The 20,615-nt window shown below is 36.1% G+C and overlaps 1 protein-coding gene across 1 annotated transcript in view; it reads right to left on the minus strand.

Annotated features, from left to right (window-relative positions):
* Positions 1 to 20,615, minus strand: part of LOC150086957 (V-type proton ATPase 21 kDa proteolipid subunit c''-like) — a 135,427-nt gene that overhangs the window by 74,320 nt on the left and 40,492 nt on the right. Inside the window, exon 3 of the mRNA XM_090372842.1 lies at positions 8,139 to 8,222. Coding sequence (XP_090228968.1) covers positions 8,139 to 8,222 — 84 coding nt within the window. The remainder of the gene's footprint in view (positions 1 to 8,138; positions 8,223 to 20,615) is intronic.

Genomic DNA, 20,615 nt, shown 5'->3' on the forward strand with positions numbered 1-20,615 from the left:
TTCTCATTCACACAATTTTTTTTTGACTTCAGATCCTATAATTAAAAAAATACATTACTGAAACTGCATGAAACTTGGTAGGTTACTATTTGAAGTGTTATACATTAAGCACAGATATTTTTAACACTATACCACTACCCATTCATACCTAGGCCATGGCCTTTTCAATCCCCCATAATGTAGTGCGTACAAGTGCATCTATCATAGTATAAAAAAACCTGAAAAAATAAATATAAGAAAACAAATACACTATTCTTGCAGACACTGACCAAATGGGAAGTGGTTAGAAACCTAAAAAAAATTTTTACTACTGGTATTAGTAGTGGCAAATAATGTAAGAAAGCAAGTTTATACAGCATCAGCCAAAAAAAAACTTCCCACATCACCTGTCCAACCTCTCTAATAATTTTTCCAGTTCCTCCTTAAATTTATTCAAGCAATGCAGCCCACAACATCAGATGGAAACTTGTTCCAACGATCAACTACCCACTGATTGAAAGCAAATTTCACCATTCTATTCTGCAACCATCTTTCTCAATTTAAATTTATGATCCCTCTTATGTGTTGTTTGAGTAATAGCTATCAGCCTTTAGCTTACTCAATCCATCCAAAGCCTTAAACACCTCAAGAAAATCACCTCACACATGCCTACTTTCAGACCCAGTGATAGGGCTGCACAAGTGAGGCACTTGCCACAGGTGCCATCTCAAATAGGCACCACCTATTTTAGATGCCATTAATAAAATATGTTTTACATTTAACATTCAGTAACAAATTCAAGCCCAGTGCTAGGGATGCACAAGTGAGGCACTTGCCACAGGTGCCATTTAACCCTGATATTTACATGTCATTTATCATTAAAACTTTACTGGATCATACATAATTTGTCTATTTATCTACTATGGAATCCAGTACAACAGGTCCATTTATCTACATCATTAATAAATAGTAAAAGGGGGGGGGGTGCACTAAAACCCTAAGCAACTCCACTAACAACATTAGTCCAAGAACAGCAGTGCCCACTGAAAACCACTGTCTTCTCCCATGCAATCATCCCTTCATCTGTAGCAATAACTTTCCCCTAATGCCACACTACACTAATTTATCCAGCAGCCTTTTATGTGCAACAGTATCAAAAGATTTTCTGAAATATAAGTATATACAGTGGCATCTCGTTAATACAAAGTTCAAGGGACCTAAATTTTCACGTTTTATAATAACAAGGTTTGTAGTAACAAGGTCCCCCAAAAGTATCAAAATTTTAACTTTTTTTTTTTTTTTTTGTACATACTGTATATCTAAGAATAATATCAAAAATAAATTAATAAAATAAAATAATAAAAATAAAATAAAAACAAAAGCCTTGTGTAACAATACAGTAATAGGAATAACATATTGTTTTATGATTTTATTTTATTTGTAAGATAAACTAAGAGAAAAGCAATATTAACGGAAATGAAAATATTGTACAGCATATATTTTGATATATACAACATTTTAGTATCACAGTAAAAAGGATTACAATCTTAATATAAAAGGAGACATAGAAATCATTAACTTTTTAATAAATTAATCTAATTTTGTTTGCACAGTTTTTGTCCTATATGCATTTTTAATTACAGCACAGACGTTATCAAAAGCAATAATTGTTTCTTTATCAATGTTACTACAGGCCAACACATTCTCTATTATATTCAATGCATTTTGGGCATCTTTTTTAGATGGCAGCATGCACGCTTCTTCACTTTTGCTATTCCTGTAACAAAAATATCATCTTTTTTTGGTACCCAGCAGCTCTTCTGGTGTTGGCATTGCAATGGTAGCAACTTCTTCATCCACCTTCACAAACTCTTAAAATATGCCAACAAAATCCATATGTTCCTTAAAATTCCTCCATTCCTCACTGTTGCTATCACAGTCGTCTGCTGGACCATGTTTTTCAATGATGTTCTCTCCAAAGCCACTCTTTCTGAAGCAGTTTATTATTATACTTGATGTAATACTTTCCCAAACAATAACAAGGTTACGGATAGCATCCAAGACATTCCAATTTGGCTGCGCATTAGCATTAGTAGAAGCATATGATGCAAGATGCAAAGTACAATTTAATTGACAATGAAGTTTAACAAGATTAATAAATTTTACTGATTAATTGATAATATTATATACTATACTATACTAAGCTAATGGGATATAACATTGTATCATATAACAATGGCGGCAAGTTACGAACGGTAAATCTACAGATGCTTAAATATCAATTAACTTCCAAAATCTCGCTGTCTCAATTCAGAATAAACCAAGGATCTTGACTAGGTCTGTAAGCTACTTATAGAAAATAATTTAATATAACAATTAGTCAATAAAGCGGCTAAATATTGCTAAAAAACTTTCCGCTCACTGGAGCTGCAAAACTTGTAAAACATGTGGATTGGATACCCATACCGATACTAAGTAATAACCTACAAAATCTCAATATGCTCTCTTGAGGTTATAGATAATGCCTTGATCCAGTGGTTGCATTAAACTGGTGGTATTGGGGGGGGGGGGGGGGTAAAAACAACAGCCGTATATTTGTCAACTTAAGTGTCTCTGCAGAATGTACTGTACAACGATCTAGAACCATCAAAATGTTCCTTTTTGCTGAAGCCATTCTTCTGTCCAATTTTGATAACCAAGACCAAAAATTTTTGACCGTAAGCCAAGCACTCCTATTGGCCTCATAAACACAGGGAAGTTAGTTAACTGCTTTAAAACATCTTGGCTTGGAAAACTTACCAATCACAAGTGGGCGTAGTTTTGTACTGCCATCTGAATTGCTGCATAACAGAACAGTGTCTTTGTTTATTTAATTTTCCACCACGACAAGACTCTCCTCGAACAGCAAATGTTTTTTTTGCCAGTAAATTATAAAATAAACCTGTCTCGTCAAGATTAAAAATATCCTTTGCCTCATATTTTTCAAGGATGGACCGTACAGAACACAACCAGTCTGTAGCCTTTTCTTTGTTGATTAATCCAGACTCACCACAAACATTTTGCAAAACCAAGTTATTCCTGTCTTTAAATCTTTGGAGTCAACCACTGCTGCATTTGAAGTCGCTAATCCCATGTTGCTGAGCTAGCAATGCCTTTTCTTGCAAAATCGGACCTGATTTGGCAAATTAGATGCACGCATTTGTTGGTACCACTAGAAAAATTTTGTTTCAAGCTCCTCGTGTTTTGCACCACAAATTAGTTTCCTGTTTTTCATCGCTGCTCCAGTGTCACGCACTTCTTCAAGTCTTTTTGGTTTTTCAGTATAGTAGATAAAGTAGGTAAAGGGGTGTTGTATTCCTTTGCAATGTCCATTTGTCTTCTTTCCATCCTATCAGCCTCTTGTATAATTTTTAGTTTAATTTCCAAACTTAATTCTGTCCATCTACGTTTTGTCACCATAACACTGCTTGATAAGATTTAATATAAACAAATTTTAAATTAATTTAAAGACACAAGTTCCGAAAAAGACATCAGCTCAGGGGGAAAAAAATAGATTGCTGTATACGATAGCAAAAGACTCTTTGAACTGGGGTAACAATTGCAACTGACCTTATTCCCATGGAGAGCAAGGGAGTGCATGTAAACAACTTAGAAAAACTTTTTATTCTTTTGTTAATTTAACAACTCATCCTTTAGAAAGATGCTTTTCAGAGTGCACTTGACATTCTAACTACCATAAACTGCTCTTGTTTAAACAAAACTAATTTCTAACAAGTCAGTGCCATCCTTCGGGAAGTAGGGAGCCAGGTGGCTGGGGCCAATAAACGGATCGCTATGCCAAGATTTGTATTAAACATACAAAATGACAATATTTATTTCTCATGGGGTGAAAAAGAACTTTGTAATACATTTAACCGAATTTTGTAATAAACAAATATATTTACATAGAGAAGCCTATCCTTTCACAGGGGATTGGTATGTGGTTCATATAAATGAGTACTTTGTATAAACCGAGTTTGTATTAACGAGATTTTACTGTATTGTCAAAATAATTTTTGTATCCAAGTTCCATTATTACTGTGTCATAATATCCAATTAGACTGGTCAGATAAGACTGCTCTTTAACCCATGCTGTGACTGCCATAGAAAAATTCCTGTCTGTCTGGTCCTACATTACTTTTTTAAACAGCGAGTTCATTATTTTCCCTGGAAAAGAAGTCAAGCTTAAAGGACTGTAATTACTCACTTCTTCCTCTGATCCCCCTTTGTGAATTGAGGGTACATTTGCACATCTGACTACACAGACCTAACCAGAATCCAAGGATGTTCTCATAATTATGGCTAACAGTTTGCTGACTTTTTTTTTTTTGCTGCCTCTCTCAATATAACTGTAGAAATCACATTTGTCCCAGGCACTTTAAGTTTAGCTTGAACAATTTCTCTAACACTACCCTCTCAGTTATCAGAAAATCATTTAGCTACCTATAATTTTATATACTTCTGGCATCCCAGTCTCTAAAAATGTAGATGTAAAATATCTATTCTGTTTGTCAACAACCTGAGAAGGTTCATCAACTGTTATCCCATTCATATTTAGCAGACCAATGTGAATCATCTTTTTCCTTCTAGCATTTACATAAGTAAAGTCTTTGCTAATTTTCTTTGCATTCTTTGCCAGAGATTTTTCATAATCCTTCCTTAGCTTACCTAACCCTCTTTGTGACTTGAATGTAGACTATTTTATGCCTACTTAGGTTTCTGTATCCGCTGCTAATTTATGTGCATCAATGTATTTTTTTCTCTGCCACATGTCTCACATCAGTTCATTTGACATTCGTTTAGGTTTAAGCTTTGAACAGTATCTCTTAGTTAGTATAAAAGGCTATTAGCTTCAATGATCACTTCCTCAAATGCTTCCCATTCAGAATTTGCAGTTGGTAACATTGACAGTGGGTCCCACTAGCATTAGTATACACACAAATGTATATGCACCTTTTTTCTACTCTTAGTCACCTTAACACAGCCCAAGTATTTGATTGTTCTATGCAGATCCCCGGCAGGCCTTGTAATCTCCAACACTTTGCTTTTCGGGCTATTGTATGTTCATAAAAAAGCAGTTAAGAATCACTTACTCTTTGCCTGTGGCTGTCATTAATCTATTAGTCTGTTTATCTCCAAAGCTAGTAGTTTCCTGACCCAGCTAACACTGCTTCAATAGCATTAGCGAGTACCCCCTTCTTTTAAGTATATCCCACCCACCTCTAAAATGAGTCTCTCCTGTTAACAAGCACAGACCACGCTGAGAAAAATTCTACCCCATGAGTCTTGCACAGTCTCTCCAGGGCCAAATTGATTGACAAGGCTCTCAAAGTATACTTCCTCCTATCATGTCTGGGCATGATTGCAGACAAATTTAATCCTAACTCGCAAATTTTTCCTAAAATTTCTCTGTACTTGTTAGGTAAGTTAGCAGATCTACTCTTAATGTCATTAGTGCTAATATACTAATGACATTAAGATAGAACAATATTACCTTTCATGCCCTCAAAAGATGTTAGCTTCTCTATGTCATCAACTTCCTCAAGCAGACATACTCTAGTCCTATTCCACCTATATGTCTGCACAATATATTTCCCATTTTCCTGACAATAGAATCATCAACAATAACCACCTCCTGTGGAACTGGTGCATTCTGCTTTGGAGATTGCTGCTGTGTTGCCTGATGCTGAACAATTTCTCTAACACTACCCCCCAGTGTGAGCTCAGGCATTGAGTTGGGTAGCTGAGAGCTTGAGGAGAACCCCATTTTAATTCCTTCAAGGGCATCACCCTATTGTTCAAACTCTCATAAATGACCATCAGAATGTTCAGCTGGCACCTAATTTCTTCACAGTCTCTGCACACAAACACACACACAAAGACATCCCCCTTGACTGTATCATGTCCTGTTCCAGAAAGATAGGCAAACATTGCACATTTCGTTAGGCCATGATTGGTAGAAGAATCACCCACCCCTTTGATTCTCCCCTGAGCCACAGCATCCTGTTACTTTGTACACATTGCTCTGCAGTCTAGTCTGAGGCATGATTTCCATTTAAATACAATTTAATTGATCAACAATGAAAATTAATCGATTTAATTTACTAATTGACCCTATTGCACTAAACTAATAGATTCCTAAATGCAGTGATACATCTTATGCTATCAAGTTTTATGTTATACCTTACGCTATCAAGTTTTATGTTAAACCTTACGCTATCAAGTTCAAGATATACGTTAAGCTATATCATTACAATTACAGTTTTAAATTAGTTATATCTTTACTAAAAGTAAAGTTTATTAGCTAAAAATAAAAAATATATGCCTAACAACTCATTAGAACCTCTGAGATACTTATCACAACTAAATCCTACTATTCCACGGCACTACTAGTTACATATGATATTTGCGCCAAAACACCGATACAATAGCGGAATTAATAATAAGTCGTAATTTACAAAATCACTAGCCAAATTTAAAAATAAGCTGACAAACACAATTTAATATGTTAATTAATCAAAAAAAAACAGTAAAAATTTTCAATAAACTTATCCATTTCCAAGAGCTCAAACCATTCATAAAGCTTCAACCATTCAAGTGTACTCTTACCAAGTATAGAGAAGTGGAGGCAAGGCACCTCACGGGTTCACCTCAAAAGTAACTTTCCCTTGTTAAACATTAATCAACAATTAAAATCCTGAAATTTTTTCTACCTTCCTAAATATGGTTAAACTTTTACTGCAATGGTTTATAAAATGATTTTCTTATGGTTTTCATATAGAAATTGGGTGCAAGAACCTGTCGAGTACCCACCACTTTTTTGCAACTATTTGTATTTTGCTTGAAGAACAGCATGGCACCAGATAACTGTTTTAAACAAACACTGTGTTTGTTGTTTAAAGTTAAGTTACTTGTTTTGCCTCTCCCACTAGGTCAATAAACATCTACCATCTTGCCCTAGTCATTTTTGAAATATTTATTGTTTTTGCAGCATAAAGACAATAACATGAAAACTAGCCACTACTATGTGGGAAGCAACACATATAATTTTAAATCTTGTACTGTGAAGGTTGCCAAATTTGAACAAGCCTGAAAATAGAAGTAACTAATAGTATACAATATGCATAATATGTTTTTTTCAATTTTTTTAATAATATTTATATACATTATAAACAGAAATATATGTGCATGCACAGTTTGAAATTTCACACACTGAACAGTATTGGAAAATGGAAAAACCAAGAGACAGATCCTTCTATTTTATGTCTAATACAATTCTTTTTAATTTTCAGCACAAGTCAATTTTTTTTTTTAAATAAAAAGGTACAAAACACTGCATTTTAAAAAATTTTTAATCTTTTTACACTTAAAAAATTACATATTATAACAATCCATTAAGAAAAGATGAAATATTTATACTGTTCAAACAGAATTCAAAAACACCAAAAAATTAAAGAAAAATGGGCACCTATCAGGTGCCCACATGAGGGTTTCACATGTCATCATGTTTTAGATAACATGTGATGGTCTAGTATTCTGAAAATGTTTGTTAATTAACTTTTTAGTGCAACTGAATTCAACCATTTCTTACTGCAATGACTATTGTGCTAACAGCAGTGACACAATGTTGCTACTATCTATGATCAAAACTTTAGGTCTATATTACCTCTATTTTTTAAATGACATTAACCAAGTATGAACTAACTTGAATAAACATTAGATACCAAACACAACATTAAAAAAAAAAAAAAAAAAATGGCTTAACTTACATTAACACAAATCAAACTCCCTAATAATAGCTAATATAGTGCCAACAAGCTGTTAAGCTGCATCCTTTGCCAAATGTGAGCAACTGACAAACACCTAGAATCACTGGATTCAGTGATTCTAGTAAAATAAAATGTCATAAAGCAAAATTTAATACAGCATTCAGTGTCCAATACTATTCAAGTCTGTATTATTTGTTCTTTATTCTACAATTGTACCTACCACCATGTAAAATGCACAGCACATGAAAATTCTAAGTTAATCCTGACTTGCCCTATAAATTTAAAATACCTTGTACATACTTTAGTAATCTTTAGCTAGTAATCAGAATGCATTCTTGGCTTGATACTTACAAAGCAGCTCCAACAACCGAGAGTGAAATTGCAAATCCAACTCCCAAACTACACCACATATACGGTGATATACCTTCAAGAAGCCTAGAATAAAAATATCAGATAATCAAAAATATTTAAAATATTATGGTAAACTCAAGCAGTTTACAGCAGTAGTTTCAACCTAAAATGTATTGCAGACCAGTAGACACTGACACCACACTTAAAGAGGCCAATGAAGAGAGTATGACAATAAAAGTAGTAAAAACTACCAAAATTTGACATACAGGTACTCCCCAACTTACGTAATACTCAACTCACAGAAATTCACAACTTTACATATGCCAGCGGGTGCAAACTTAAAAAAATGTGGAAACATATTTTGCATCCATAAGAATAAATGAAGGTATCGTAAAAATATCGTAATGTGAACCCAATAGCACTTTTTTTTTTTTTTTTGGTAATTCGTTCCAAGACCTTGAAAGTTGAAATTTTCGCTATATAACAAAAGCGAAAATTTCTCTAAAAGACATTTATGTAATGGAAATTGCACTACCCTTTCATCGTTATCATATGTTCCTGTTATGAGAATCAATTTTGAAAGCCTTTGTGATATTTTTCCAAAGCACATTTCTGGAGATCACGACCCTAAAACAATTTGCACTTTCCCGTTTATTGGGCTTTTCTGTTGGTGCAATCTATTATAAATGGGAAGTAAACTGGATCTGACTGCATTTGAGATATTCCGATAGCTGGAATTGTGTGGGTTTTTACGTTGTTATGATAAAATGTTTCCCCTTCACTGAAATTTTCAATCATATAAAAAACAAATTTTCAGAATCTTCTCTTCATTCCTATTTACTTATTACAATGGTGAAGGGAAAGCTACCAACGGAAAGTGCAAGTGGAGGTAGGGCTAGGAAACAAAACAAATTGATTTAGAAATGAAGATGATTATGAAGCGAAGCAGGACAAAATTTGTCATCTATTGCACTGAAATTAGGCTCACTGCTTCAACAGTAAATACTATTTTAAAGGACAGTATGTGTATAAAAAAACACGTTAATGGATCAGTGCATTTAGATCAACAATGATTAAAAAACAGCATTCAGGTGCTATATCAAAGATGGAAAAGCTATTAATATGGATAGAAAATCAGATTCAGAAGCAAGTGGCCCTGAGTCTAATGGCCATTCAAGCAAAAGCAACAAGTATTTATGAAGATGTTAAGGATGAGTACTGCAAACTCCAAGCCAAGTTTATGGCAAGCAAAAGGTGGTTTTATAGGTTCAAGGCATTGCGCTGGTTCCCACAACATTAAAGTATGCGGTGAAGTTGCCAGTGACAACTCTGCAGCTGCAAAGAAATTTTGTGATGGGTTGGAAAAAACCCTTCCAAATCTCCACAGCCCTCAACTTCCGCAGTGGCATACTTATCAGCTGGAGACGTTGATTCTGGCAATGATGCTCGAAAGGTAAAACTTGCTGACGTGTCTGTCTCCTCCCTATTTTTATATTTTGTATACTTTGTAATTTTTCCTGCGCATGAAAAAAATAAAATTTAATAAATAATTCTATTTGCGTGTTCGTCAAAACTTTCTTTTTCACTTCAATAAAATTCAGCATGCATAGTTGTGAGTGCTGCATAAGCATTTAGGGAAATTCTGACTTACGTAGAAATTCTGACTTACGTACGTGGTCCTTGAGGTTGTCACAGACATTCTCTCAGATATGCCAGACAAGCTGTTCTTGCTACCTGGGAGCCTAAAGCGCTGATGGAACTGATATTCGGGTGACACTCAAGTCAAAGAGGACCCAATTTCGGCGAAGTCCGGACGGTCTATGACAGCCAAATCCTCTGCTTGCACCTTCACAATGGTGGGACTGTTAGTAATCCTGGGTATAACCTTCATGCACAAGTACATGGTGGGTGACCACCCAGGTGTGAACCAATGTAAGCAGGGGTCGAGGTGTGGCGCCCACACCACATGGAGGAACGCCGCCCCTCTATGTTACCAGGCAGTACTAGGTGGTAGATGACTCTCATCAACCGGTGAAATACCACCACTTTGCTTATTGGAGGCTTGAAGTGGTGGAACCCATGTTTAGTCTCTAGAGCTAAGTTCCGGCCAACCCTTCCCTATCTCTTCCATCATGCAGTATGATTGATGATTTTTGAGGTTATGATGAATGTCGTGGCGAGATCCAATATTCCTTACATTTCGAGGGTACAGCTCTAAAACGGTGTTCGCAGGCCGGCCGCTAGTTAGTACACTGGACTGAACCTATTGGTAACTCTCTAGGAAGCTTCCGGATCAGCTAGTGTATAATCTTGCTACCTCTACTCTGCCAGATAGTGACTGGAGGGAGTCCGAGTAGTGTGTATGCGGGGAGCATTGTCGAGGCCACGTTATGTCAAGGATCTGGGTATATTCTTACCACATGTACGCCATATCCACAAATTTCATTACTTCATACAGCATGTCCCACCCACTTTTTCTTACTATTGAATACACCATGAATTGTCAAAATAATAGAGCAAGCTTATCTGCGAAAAGATCTAAACCTCCCAAGGACTTCCTAATTCATTTCACAAATATACGTGGTCTCAATTCTAATCTCAACGATGTCCATTTCCACTTGCAGTCTTCCAAACCCCATGTACTTTTTCTGACTGAATCTCAGTTATCAGTTTGATTCAACTACTGCTCATCTCAGATGTCCAAATTATTTGCTGTATGATTCCTTTCGCCTCAAAGGTGGTACTTGTGCATATGTCCGTTCTGATATTCCCTGTCAGAGACTTGGCAATTTGGAATCTCCTCTCTTTGATCTTCTCTGGCTTAAAATCTCTCTACCTCATTGTGTAAAATTCATCTGTTGTCTCTACCGTTCTCCCAACTCCACTAATCACTTGGAGCTCTTTGACTTCCTCTCTTTGCAACTTGACTTTCTCCAGTCCAACTTTCCTAACAGTGAGGTAATTTTCCTTGGTGATTTTAACGTTCACAACTCCAGCTGGCTTCCTTTTTCTAGTCACACCGACCCAGCAGGTCGAGATGCTGAGGCTTTTGCAATTACTAATGACCTAGCTCAGATTGTTCATTTACCTACAAGAATACCGGACAATCCTAATCATACAGCCAATACGCTTGATCTTTTTCTCACAAACAACCCTTCTAAGTACAAGGTTGAAGTGAGAGGTCCTTTAGGCACTTCAGATCACAACTTGGTGATTGCCTCTTCTCCAATGGAACCTTTATCTCATGGCTATTCCCAACCTTGTATTGTTTGGCATTACAAGAATGCAAAATGGGATGACCTGCGAGACTTCTTTTCTTCTTTTCCTTGGTCTGATTACTGTTTCAAAACTTCTGATGTCAACGTTTGCTCAGATCGTGTCAGTGAAATTATTCTTCCAGGAATGGAATCCTTTACCCCACACTCCACTTTAAAATCTCGTCCTTTATCTAAACCTTGGTTTTCCAATAAATGTGCTAAGGCTGTCCAAGAGAAGAACGTTGCATATCGTAATTGGCTTGTTTCTAATTCTTCAGTTTCATTTTCTGCCTACACCAAAGCTCGCAACAATTGTAAAGCAGTTATTAATCAGTCCAAACTAGAGTTTGAACAGGCTAAGAGTAGAAAACTTGCTTCTTGCCCTAATGGTAGCCGAGCATTCTGGTCTCTTGCCAAAGCTATTGGCCGCAACTTTTGCCCATCTCTGCTCCCACCTCTGTCCAAACCAGATGGTTCTGTTGTCACTTCAGCCAAGGATAAAGCTGACCTGCTAGCATCCCATTTTTCTTTGTGCTCATGTATTAATGATCTTGGTAAAACACCTCCCACCATTCCTAACACGCTCCATTCAATGCCTTCTGTGGTCTTCCGTCAAAAGGATATCAGAAGGATTTTGATGAATCTTGATGCTAAGAAAGCTCCAGGTCCTGATGGTATTTCTCCACTTGTTCTCAAAACCTGTGCTCCTGAACTTACTCCTATTCTTTGCCGCCTTTTTTCACTTTCTTATTCCAAAGGTGTTTTTCCTTCTGCTTGGAAATTTGCTCATATCCAGCCAGTTCCTAAAAAGGGTGACAAATCCCTCCCATCCAATTATCGTCCCATTGCAGTTACTTCTACTCTTTCTAAAGTAATGGAGAAATCAATTAACCGCCAACTCTTAAACTACCTAGAAACCTTCCGTCTGATCAACGATCGCCAGTATGGATTCCGTCAGTGTCGATCCACTGGTGATATTCTGGCTCATGTTACCCATTTATGGACTAATTCAATGGAAAGGTTCGGTGAAACACAAGTAGTTGCTCTCGACATCTCTAAGGCTTTTGATCGTGTTTGGCATAAAGGTCTTCTAAACAAGCTTCCATCTTATGGTTTGCCAAATGTTTTTAGTAATTGGTTATCCAGTTTTCTCTCTGATCGCTCACTGAGGGTGATGGTAGATGGCTCTCTGTCTTCTAACTTCTCCACTAATGCCGGTGTCCCCCAAGGTTCAGTTCTTTCCCCCACTCTTTTCCTCTTGTATATCAATGACCTTTTTCCATTGACTGGAAATCCTATCCATAGTTTTGCCGATGATAGCACATTGCATTCAACTTTCCATTTTGAGAAACCTTGTCCAGCTCAATCAGCTTCAAGTTCTCGAAAATCTGCTGCCAATTCCTTAAATGCCGATCTTCTGGTAATTCTCCAGTGGGACAAAGACAACTTAGTTGATTTCAACCCTTCTAAAACTGAATCTTGTCTTATATCTCGCAAAAGGGATTCTTCTGCTCCTATGCTTATCTTTAGTGACACTCCGATTTCTAGGCAAAATGATATATCTCTTTTGGGGATTACCCTGACTTCTAATCTCTCTTGGCACAAGCACATTACAAATATTGCTTCCTCTGCATCTAAAAAACTTGGTTTTCTCTTTCGCTCTCGGCGTTACTTTTCTCCCAAACAGCTGCTCACTCTGTATAAATCGCAAATCCGCCCTGCCATGGAATATTGTTCCCACATCTGGGGTGGTGCCCCCAAAACCTCTCTCAGGCTTCTTGATTCCATTCAGAAGAGGGCAGTTAGGTTAATTAATGATTCATCTCTAACAGAGTCTCTCCACTCGCTGTCTCATAGACGCACTGTTTCTGCTGCATGCCTCTTCTACAGATACTTCCATGGGCACTGTTCTTCTGAATTGGCTTCTATAATTCCCGCTCTCTCTTTCAAAACAGTCCGAACACGTGCCACCACCAGCCAACATCCATTTACTGTCCAACTTCAAACCCACAGAACCAACTTTTCATCTTCCTCATTTATTCATTCAACTGCCGTTTTCTGGAACAACCTTCCTTCATACGTATTTCCTGAAAATTACAATCTACAGAAGTTCAAGTCCAATATCAACAAATATCTTCTTTCGTCTTCTCAACCTCCAACCCAAGCACGGTACTAAGTACTATAGGTTATAATACCTCTCGTGTTTGGGGCTCTCATAAAAAAAAAAAAAAAAAAAGTTCCACGGAATGCAACAGTTACATAAGTCGGGGAGTGGCTGTACTCTTTTTATACATACATTATCACAACCAACAGTTTACAGAAGGTCTTAACATATCAGACAATTTGCATATAATTTTAAACATTTTACATATAAATTTAAAGTATATCTGACTTACTTTAAAATGCTTGTCACAAGTTGACCCAATATTATACTACTAAAATTATAAAACAAAATATGAATATGGATAAATCAATTCATCAAAATATTTTAGGTGGTGAATGTTGTTATCTTAGAAAAATATTTAGAATAATATGCACATTTAGAATTAGCAAATGATGCAAGAAAGCAAGCTTATACAGCATCAGACAAAAAAAAAAAAAAAAAACACACCTCCCATTTCCCCTATTAATTCCCTCCAATAGTTTGTCTAGTTCTTTGAATTTATTTAAGCTGTGAAACTTCCACAATAGCAGATGGAAGTTTGTTACAGCAATCAATCACACAATGGCTAAAGGCAAAATTCAACACATCTATTCTGCGACTGTCCTTCCTCAATTTGAATCTGCGACCCGTCATGTGTGTGGGTGTGGTCTGAGCAAGAGGAAGAATCCCATCCTCAGCTTCCTCAATCCATTTAAAGCCTTAAGCACCTCAATCAGATCACCGTGCAGTTGCCTTAGTCTCCAGACACTGCAATTCACAGAACTGAAGCTTTTCTTGGTAAAAGTACCCCTTTGTTCCCCTCAGCATTCTCACTGCCCTTCTCTGTACTCATTCCAGCAGCTCCACATCCTTCCAAAAATGAGGCTTCCAGACCTGTATGCAGTACTCAAGATATGGCCTGACCATTGTCTTATACACTGGGATAATCACCTCCTTATCCCTGACAGCAAAATTTCTGCATATCATTGACAAAACCCCATGAACTCTCCTGGTAGCCTGAGGGCATTGCTCAGAGAACTTCATATGTGACTGCACAATTAGCACCAAGTCTTTTATTTTCCACTACACTGAGTGTAGTACCACACAATTGGTATGTTACTCTGGGGTTATACTACTACCCATATACAGTGCTATGCATTTGTCAATTTTAAAATTAATTGCCATTTCTCAGCCATTTCTTCAATTGCCATCTGCCTAACTCTTCTAGATCAATGACAAATAGAGTAAATAACAATAGGACCAACACCAAACCCTGGGAAACTCCACTAATAGCATTAGTCCACAAAGAGCAACATCCACTCATTACCACTCTTGGTGTTCTCCCACTCAACCAACCTTTTATCCATAGCAGCAACTTGCCTTTAATGCCACACTGCTTCAATTCATATAGCAGTCTTTTATGTGCAACACTATCAAAAGCTTTCCTGAAATTCTAGTATAAGATATCAAAATTATTTTTTGCATCCAGTTCCTTTGTTATTGCATCATCATATCCAATCAGATTTGTCGGACAAGATCACATCCTCACAAATCCATTCTGAGACTGCAGTATAATTCCATTCCTGTCTAGATAGTCTTGCATTACTTCTTTTACAAGTGACTCCATTATTTTCCCTGGAACAGGAGTTAAACCAGTGGTCGCCAAAGTGGTCGATATAACATTGTTAGGGGTTGATTGGGGGTCGATAGAAAAATATAAGACAGCATTGTACGGGTAATATTTAATTCAGTTAACTTGGATTACCTCCATCCTGAATGACAACGCAATTAAGAGTGAATCGTGGGAACAGTGACATGAATAGGACCTGTAAGATGGAGAAAGGTCATGAAAATAGTTACGGAGACCAATCAAGTAGGCCAAAATGAGGTATTTACCAATAAACGGATGTCGTGGCGGGAGCGAGATGGCAACACCCGCGCGGTTGCTTATTTACTTATACTTACACGTATTCGATCCCAGTCTCATTTTTGCGCATCGATACAAGTAAGCGTTAATGTTCTGAAATTCATCTGAAATTCCGTATTATAATTCAATAATATTACAATTCAATCGTTATTCATTCACGAACTAAACTTCTCTATGTTGAAGAGTTGAGCAGGGCTGGTAGTTTTGTACATCCTATAGAAATACGTGAGTAGGTATATTATTTAGACATTACTTTTGCTTACTGACTTCAATTTTAATTATTTTGTTACAACCCCAGTAACCACGATGGCAGCTTCAGATTCTAAAAAGAAATGCAGACACCATTCGTTAGAATATTTGAAACTTGGGTTTATTGCTTCATTAACAAATGAAACGAGGCCTATGTATCTTCTTTGTGAAAAAACTTTTAGTAACGATGCAATGAAACCAGCAAAAATGAAAGATCATCTTCAAAGACTCCATCCCGATAAGAAAGATAAAGATCTTGACTTTTTTTAAAGAACTGAAAGAGAAATATACACATCGACACTATAAAATCATTTATGAAAGCACCTGCCGAACCTGACAATAAACAAGGATTAACAGCCTCCTACAATATTTCTTTTAATATAGCAAAAAAAGGAAAACCATATACAATTGCAGAGGACATTGTTATACCCACAATCAAAGAAGTAATTGAAACCATAATTAAAAAAGATTCTGGCCCTGTTTTAAAATGCTTACCATCAAGTGCGAATACCATGAAAAGGCGTATTGGTGAAAATGGCTACTGAAGATGTAGAAAAAAAACTGTAGTATCAGAACTCAAAAATAGTAAGTTCTCCATCCAACTTGATGAATCTGCATTCGATAGTTCTTCTATTCTTATATGTAAGATATTATAGTAAAACCAAACATCAAATTATTGACGAATTTTTATTTGCAAAATATCTTGAAAGTGATGGAACGGGGTTGACAATTTTTCAGCGATTGGAGAAATATTTAAATAAGTATGATATTCCAATTACTAATATAACAGCAATAGCCACAGAGGGCACACCTGCAATGGCGGGCCGCTATCGAGGTTTCGCTGCCTTTCTGAAAGAAAAAGTTTGCAAGTGTATGTACTATTCACTGTGTGTTGCACCGAAAACATTTGGTGGCAAAAACTCTCAGTGACAAACTGCATGATATTCTAAGAGTGTGTATTAAATCTATTAATCAAATTAGAGCTCATCTTCTTAAATCGCGATTGTTTGCCAAACTTTGTGAAAAAAATGATGAAGTATCAAACCAATTACTCTTGCATACTGAAGTAAGATGGTTGTCTAGAGGTGTAAGTCTACAAAGATTTGTTGAGTTGTTCGACTCAACCCTAGAGTTTCTTACAGGTGTTAATTTGTTTTTGAGTGATGAAGTGAAGAGAAATAAGAATCATATTTTTTACATGGCACACTTATTTTCAAAATTTAATGACATACAGACCCATCTACAAGGTAAAGATATCACGATTATTCAAGCTCGGACAATTCTTTTAGACTTCCAAGCTAAATTAGCCTTATTTAAAACATCATTGTTACAAAAACATTTTCAGTACTTTTCGAATCTACGGCAATTGGAAGTAAAAGATGAAGACTTAGAAATATACACAAACCATCTTCAAAATTTGAGCGATGATTTTAAATTGCGCTTTGCAGATTTTGAAAACATGCACATTCCAGATTGGATTATCACGCCATTTTCTGCAGATATTGAAAATATTGAATGTAACTTACAAGATGAACTTATTGAATTATCAGTTGATCTTGAAGCTAAGACACTTTTTAAAAATAGGACTTTAAGTTACTTTTGGACGAATATAAATGTTGTAGAAAAATATCCAAAACTTTCTGAATTGGTACTCCCCTTTTTGCTTGCATTTCCAAGCTCGTACATGGTTGAAGCTGGTTTCAGCCATGTTAATTCCATTTTAACAAAACAAAGAAATAAGCTAGATATAGAATTCTGTGGTGATTGAAGGCTGAAATTTACTAATTTTTAACCCAACATTGCTAATCTTGTCAAGAGTCACGAAGCACCCTTCACATTGACAACGTTAGTAAATTGTATACTAAGTTAATAAAAGTCTTATTTTCATATATATAAGGAAGACTGTATTATTGTTATTTTGTTATCTAAATTAAATTTTATATTTTATATATTTTTTATCCCTCCTATCAAATATGTAATGTTAAGAAGGCCGTCAAAAACAAAAACGTATCCCTTTGACGTTAACCCAATATAGTAATATATACTATATTATACATACAATAAACACTGTAACTATAAAATAAACAATTTAAAAACTCGCATAAGCGTCTTTTTTTTTTGCTTGTCCTATTATAATTACGTAATAGTAAAATAGAGGGGGGGTCGATAAAAAGTCAAGAAACTCTTGAAGGGGTCAACTGTCAAAGAAATTTGGCGACCCCTGAGTTAAACTAACAGGGCTGTAATTACTCATGTCACCCTTTGACCGTCTTTGTGAATTGGGGATACGTTCATACATCTCCAGTCCATGGGGACCTCTTCTGAATTCAAGAATGCTTTCATAATTATGGCTAAGGGTGTGCTTACTTCCTTTGCTGGCTCCCTTAATATAATTGGATAGATCCCATCCACTACAGGTGCCTTCCTTATGTTTAACTTCAACAATTTCTCTTCCACTTTCCTCTCAGTTATTACAAAATTATTTAGCACTATGTTACAGTTTAATAAACTTCTGGTATCTCCTTCCATAAAGAATTCCTAAAGTGTGAATGTAGATGAAAATATTCATTCAGTTTGTCAGCTACCTGAGCAGGATCATCATCAATATCAAATGGACCAATTTGGTTTATCCCCTTCCTTCTAGTGTTTGCTTAAATAAAGTAGTATTTCCTGTTTTTATTTGCTTCCTTCGCCAAATGTTTCTCATAATCTGCCTTCACTTGTCTAACATCCTTTGTGACTTGATTGCAAACTAGTTTGCAATCAAGGTATTGAAACCTATTGATTGCAATCATTGCAATCAATAGGTTTCTGTGTCATTGATAATTTATATGCATCCCATGTATTTTTCTTCTCTGCCACAAGTCTGATTAGTTCATCTGACATCCATTTAGGCCTACAGCTTGAAAAGTATTTCTTAGTTGATATGAAACGCCTACTAGCTTCTATGATTAATTCCTTAAACACTTCCCATTTAGAATTTGCTGATGGTGACATCATCAGTTGGTTCCCTCTGTACAGAATTGAAAAACTGCCTGAGAGCATTGCAATCACCTTTATGAAAGCAAAAATCCCTCCCTTTACCCTTGATGGTAGTTATATCTTTAAGTAAATCCCAAATCAATACACCGTGATCACTAACAACTAACAGTTCTTTTATCTGCAAATTCTTAATGCATGAATAATCACTGCTGCAATATTAAGGGAGAAGGGATTGAAGTCAAAAAGATTTCATGTTTTAAGAAAATGTTATGTACCATACTAAATATTGAATAATGGGTCTATTAACGTTATTCTATTTACAAAAATGTTTATCTGATAACAAAACGCTTATTTTGACTTTTCATGCCTTTTATAATATAATCATCCACTGGTGTCTCCCATACAAGATGCCAATAGTTTGCCAACATATTGGGACTCCATTTTCCCTGGTATCTTTTTTCCATTTGAGAACTATCTTGGTGAAACCTTTCGTTGTGTTCATCAGAGACCACTCCCAAGTTTTCAGGAAAAAATTCTAAATGAGAACGTAGGAAATGAAGCTTTAACGACAGGTCTTGGTTTTCAGTCATTACCTTACAACAGGGGTCGGCAACCTTTTTGAGTGAAGAGCCATTTTTGGTCTAATTAAAAAAAAGAGAGAGAATCCAAAAAGCCGTACTTCAGCTCAAGCTGGGGTTGAGGGGTGGTGGAATTTTTTAAGAAATGGAATAGAGTGGGAAGGTGTTTTATCAAAAAATATATATTTTGAAATATTATTTATTAATAATATTTCTAATTAATGTGACTTTTGCTGCTGACCTTCTTAAGAGAGTCTCTCAACATCAGGGAAGTATGCCGTAATTTTCATCTTTAAGCATGCTGAGAGACTCGCATTGTTCAGACGATTTCTTGATTTATTTTTAATAGGGGTCATGTTTGAAAATATTTGCCCACAGAAATTCGTGGAACCGAAAACTGAGAGAAGTTCAAATGTAAATATTTTCAAATTTATATACGTGCCCGGTAAGCTACACCATGCATCGAACACAATTTGGTCTTGCTTTTTCAACTCATCTATCGGCATCCATTTTATGTAGAATTGCAAGGACAGCCTTTTGCCTCTCCAAATCCTCAATTTCAGTTTTAAGGCATTTTAGTCTTGCATACCACACGTCCTTGATTTTTAAGTCCTCTAACTCCATTTCAAACTTTGCCTCATGCTAAAAGTTAAAGAGCTGCAGTTAGATGCTCAAAGAGCCACAGGTTGCTGACCCCCTGCCCTAAATATTTGAAATCTGAGGGCAATAGGAACATTTTAAGCACATATCTGAGTTTTTGAACATATTTTCTACAAGACTCTGTCGAAATTATTTCAGGGAGGAAATTGATGCCAACCAGTGTAATCAGATCAAGAGTATTACTTCCTCTTGTTGCCTCTCTAACATGTTGCTATAGAAAACAGTCATCCAATAAATCCACAGAAGTCTTTGCTAGGCTGTGTGTGACCAACCCACAAGTTCCAGTTAATATCTGGAAAGTTAAAATGCCACATTATATAATTTACTAGCCCACTCTATTTCTCTGAACAGCTATTTGTTATACTCATCAGGGTCATTAGGCTTATAACACACTCATATTCTCATTTTTGCTTTCCCAGTATTTATGCCACACCAAACTGACTCAACAATGCACTGGCCACCCATGATCAACTGGAAGCACTGCCTTAGATTTCATGTGCTTCTTAATTAAGAGCATAATTCATCCCAACCTCCTATCCTGTCTCTCCTTTCTGTATACATTGTCTCCCGCCCACCCCATATTCAAATTCTGCATGTCTCTGATATCCCAACAATGTCTGTATTTGATGTCTTGACTAGCATTTCAAAAATGTATAAAATTTATTTACTATAATCCTAGTA

Source organism: Mastigoproctus giganteus, chromosome 4 (genome assembly GCF_048544385.1).
Source record: "Mastigoproctus giganteus isolate SK-2022 chromosome 4, ASM4854438v1, whole genome shotgun sequence".
Classification (NCBI taxonomy): Eukaryota; Metazoa; Arthropoda; class Arachnida; order Uropygi; family Thelyphonidae; genus Mastigoproctus; species Mastigoproctus giganteus.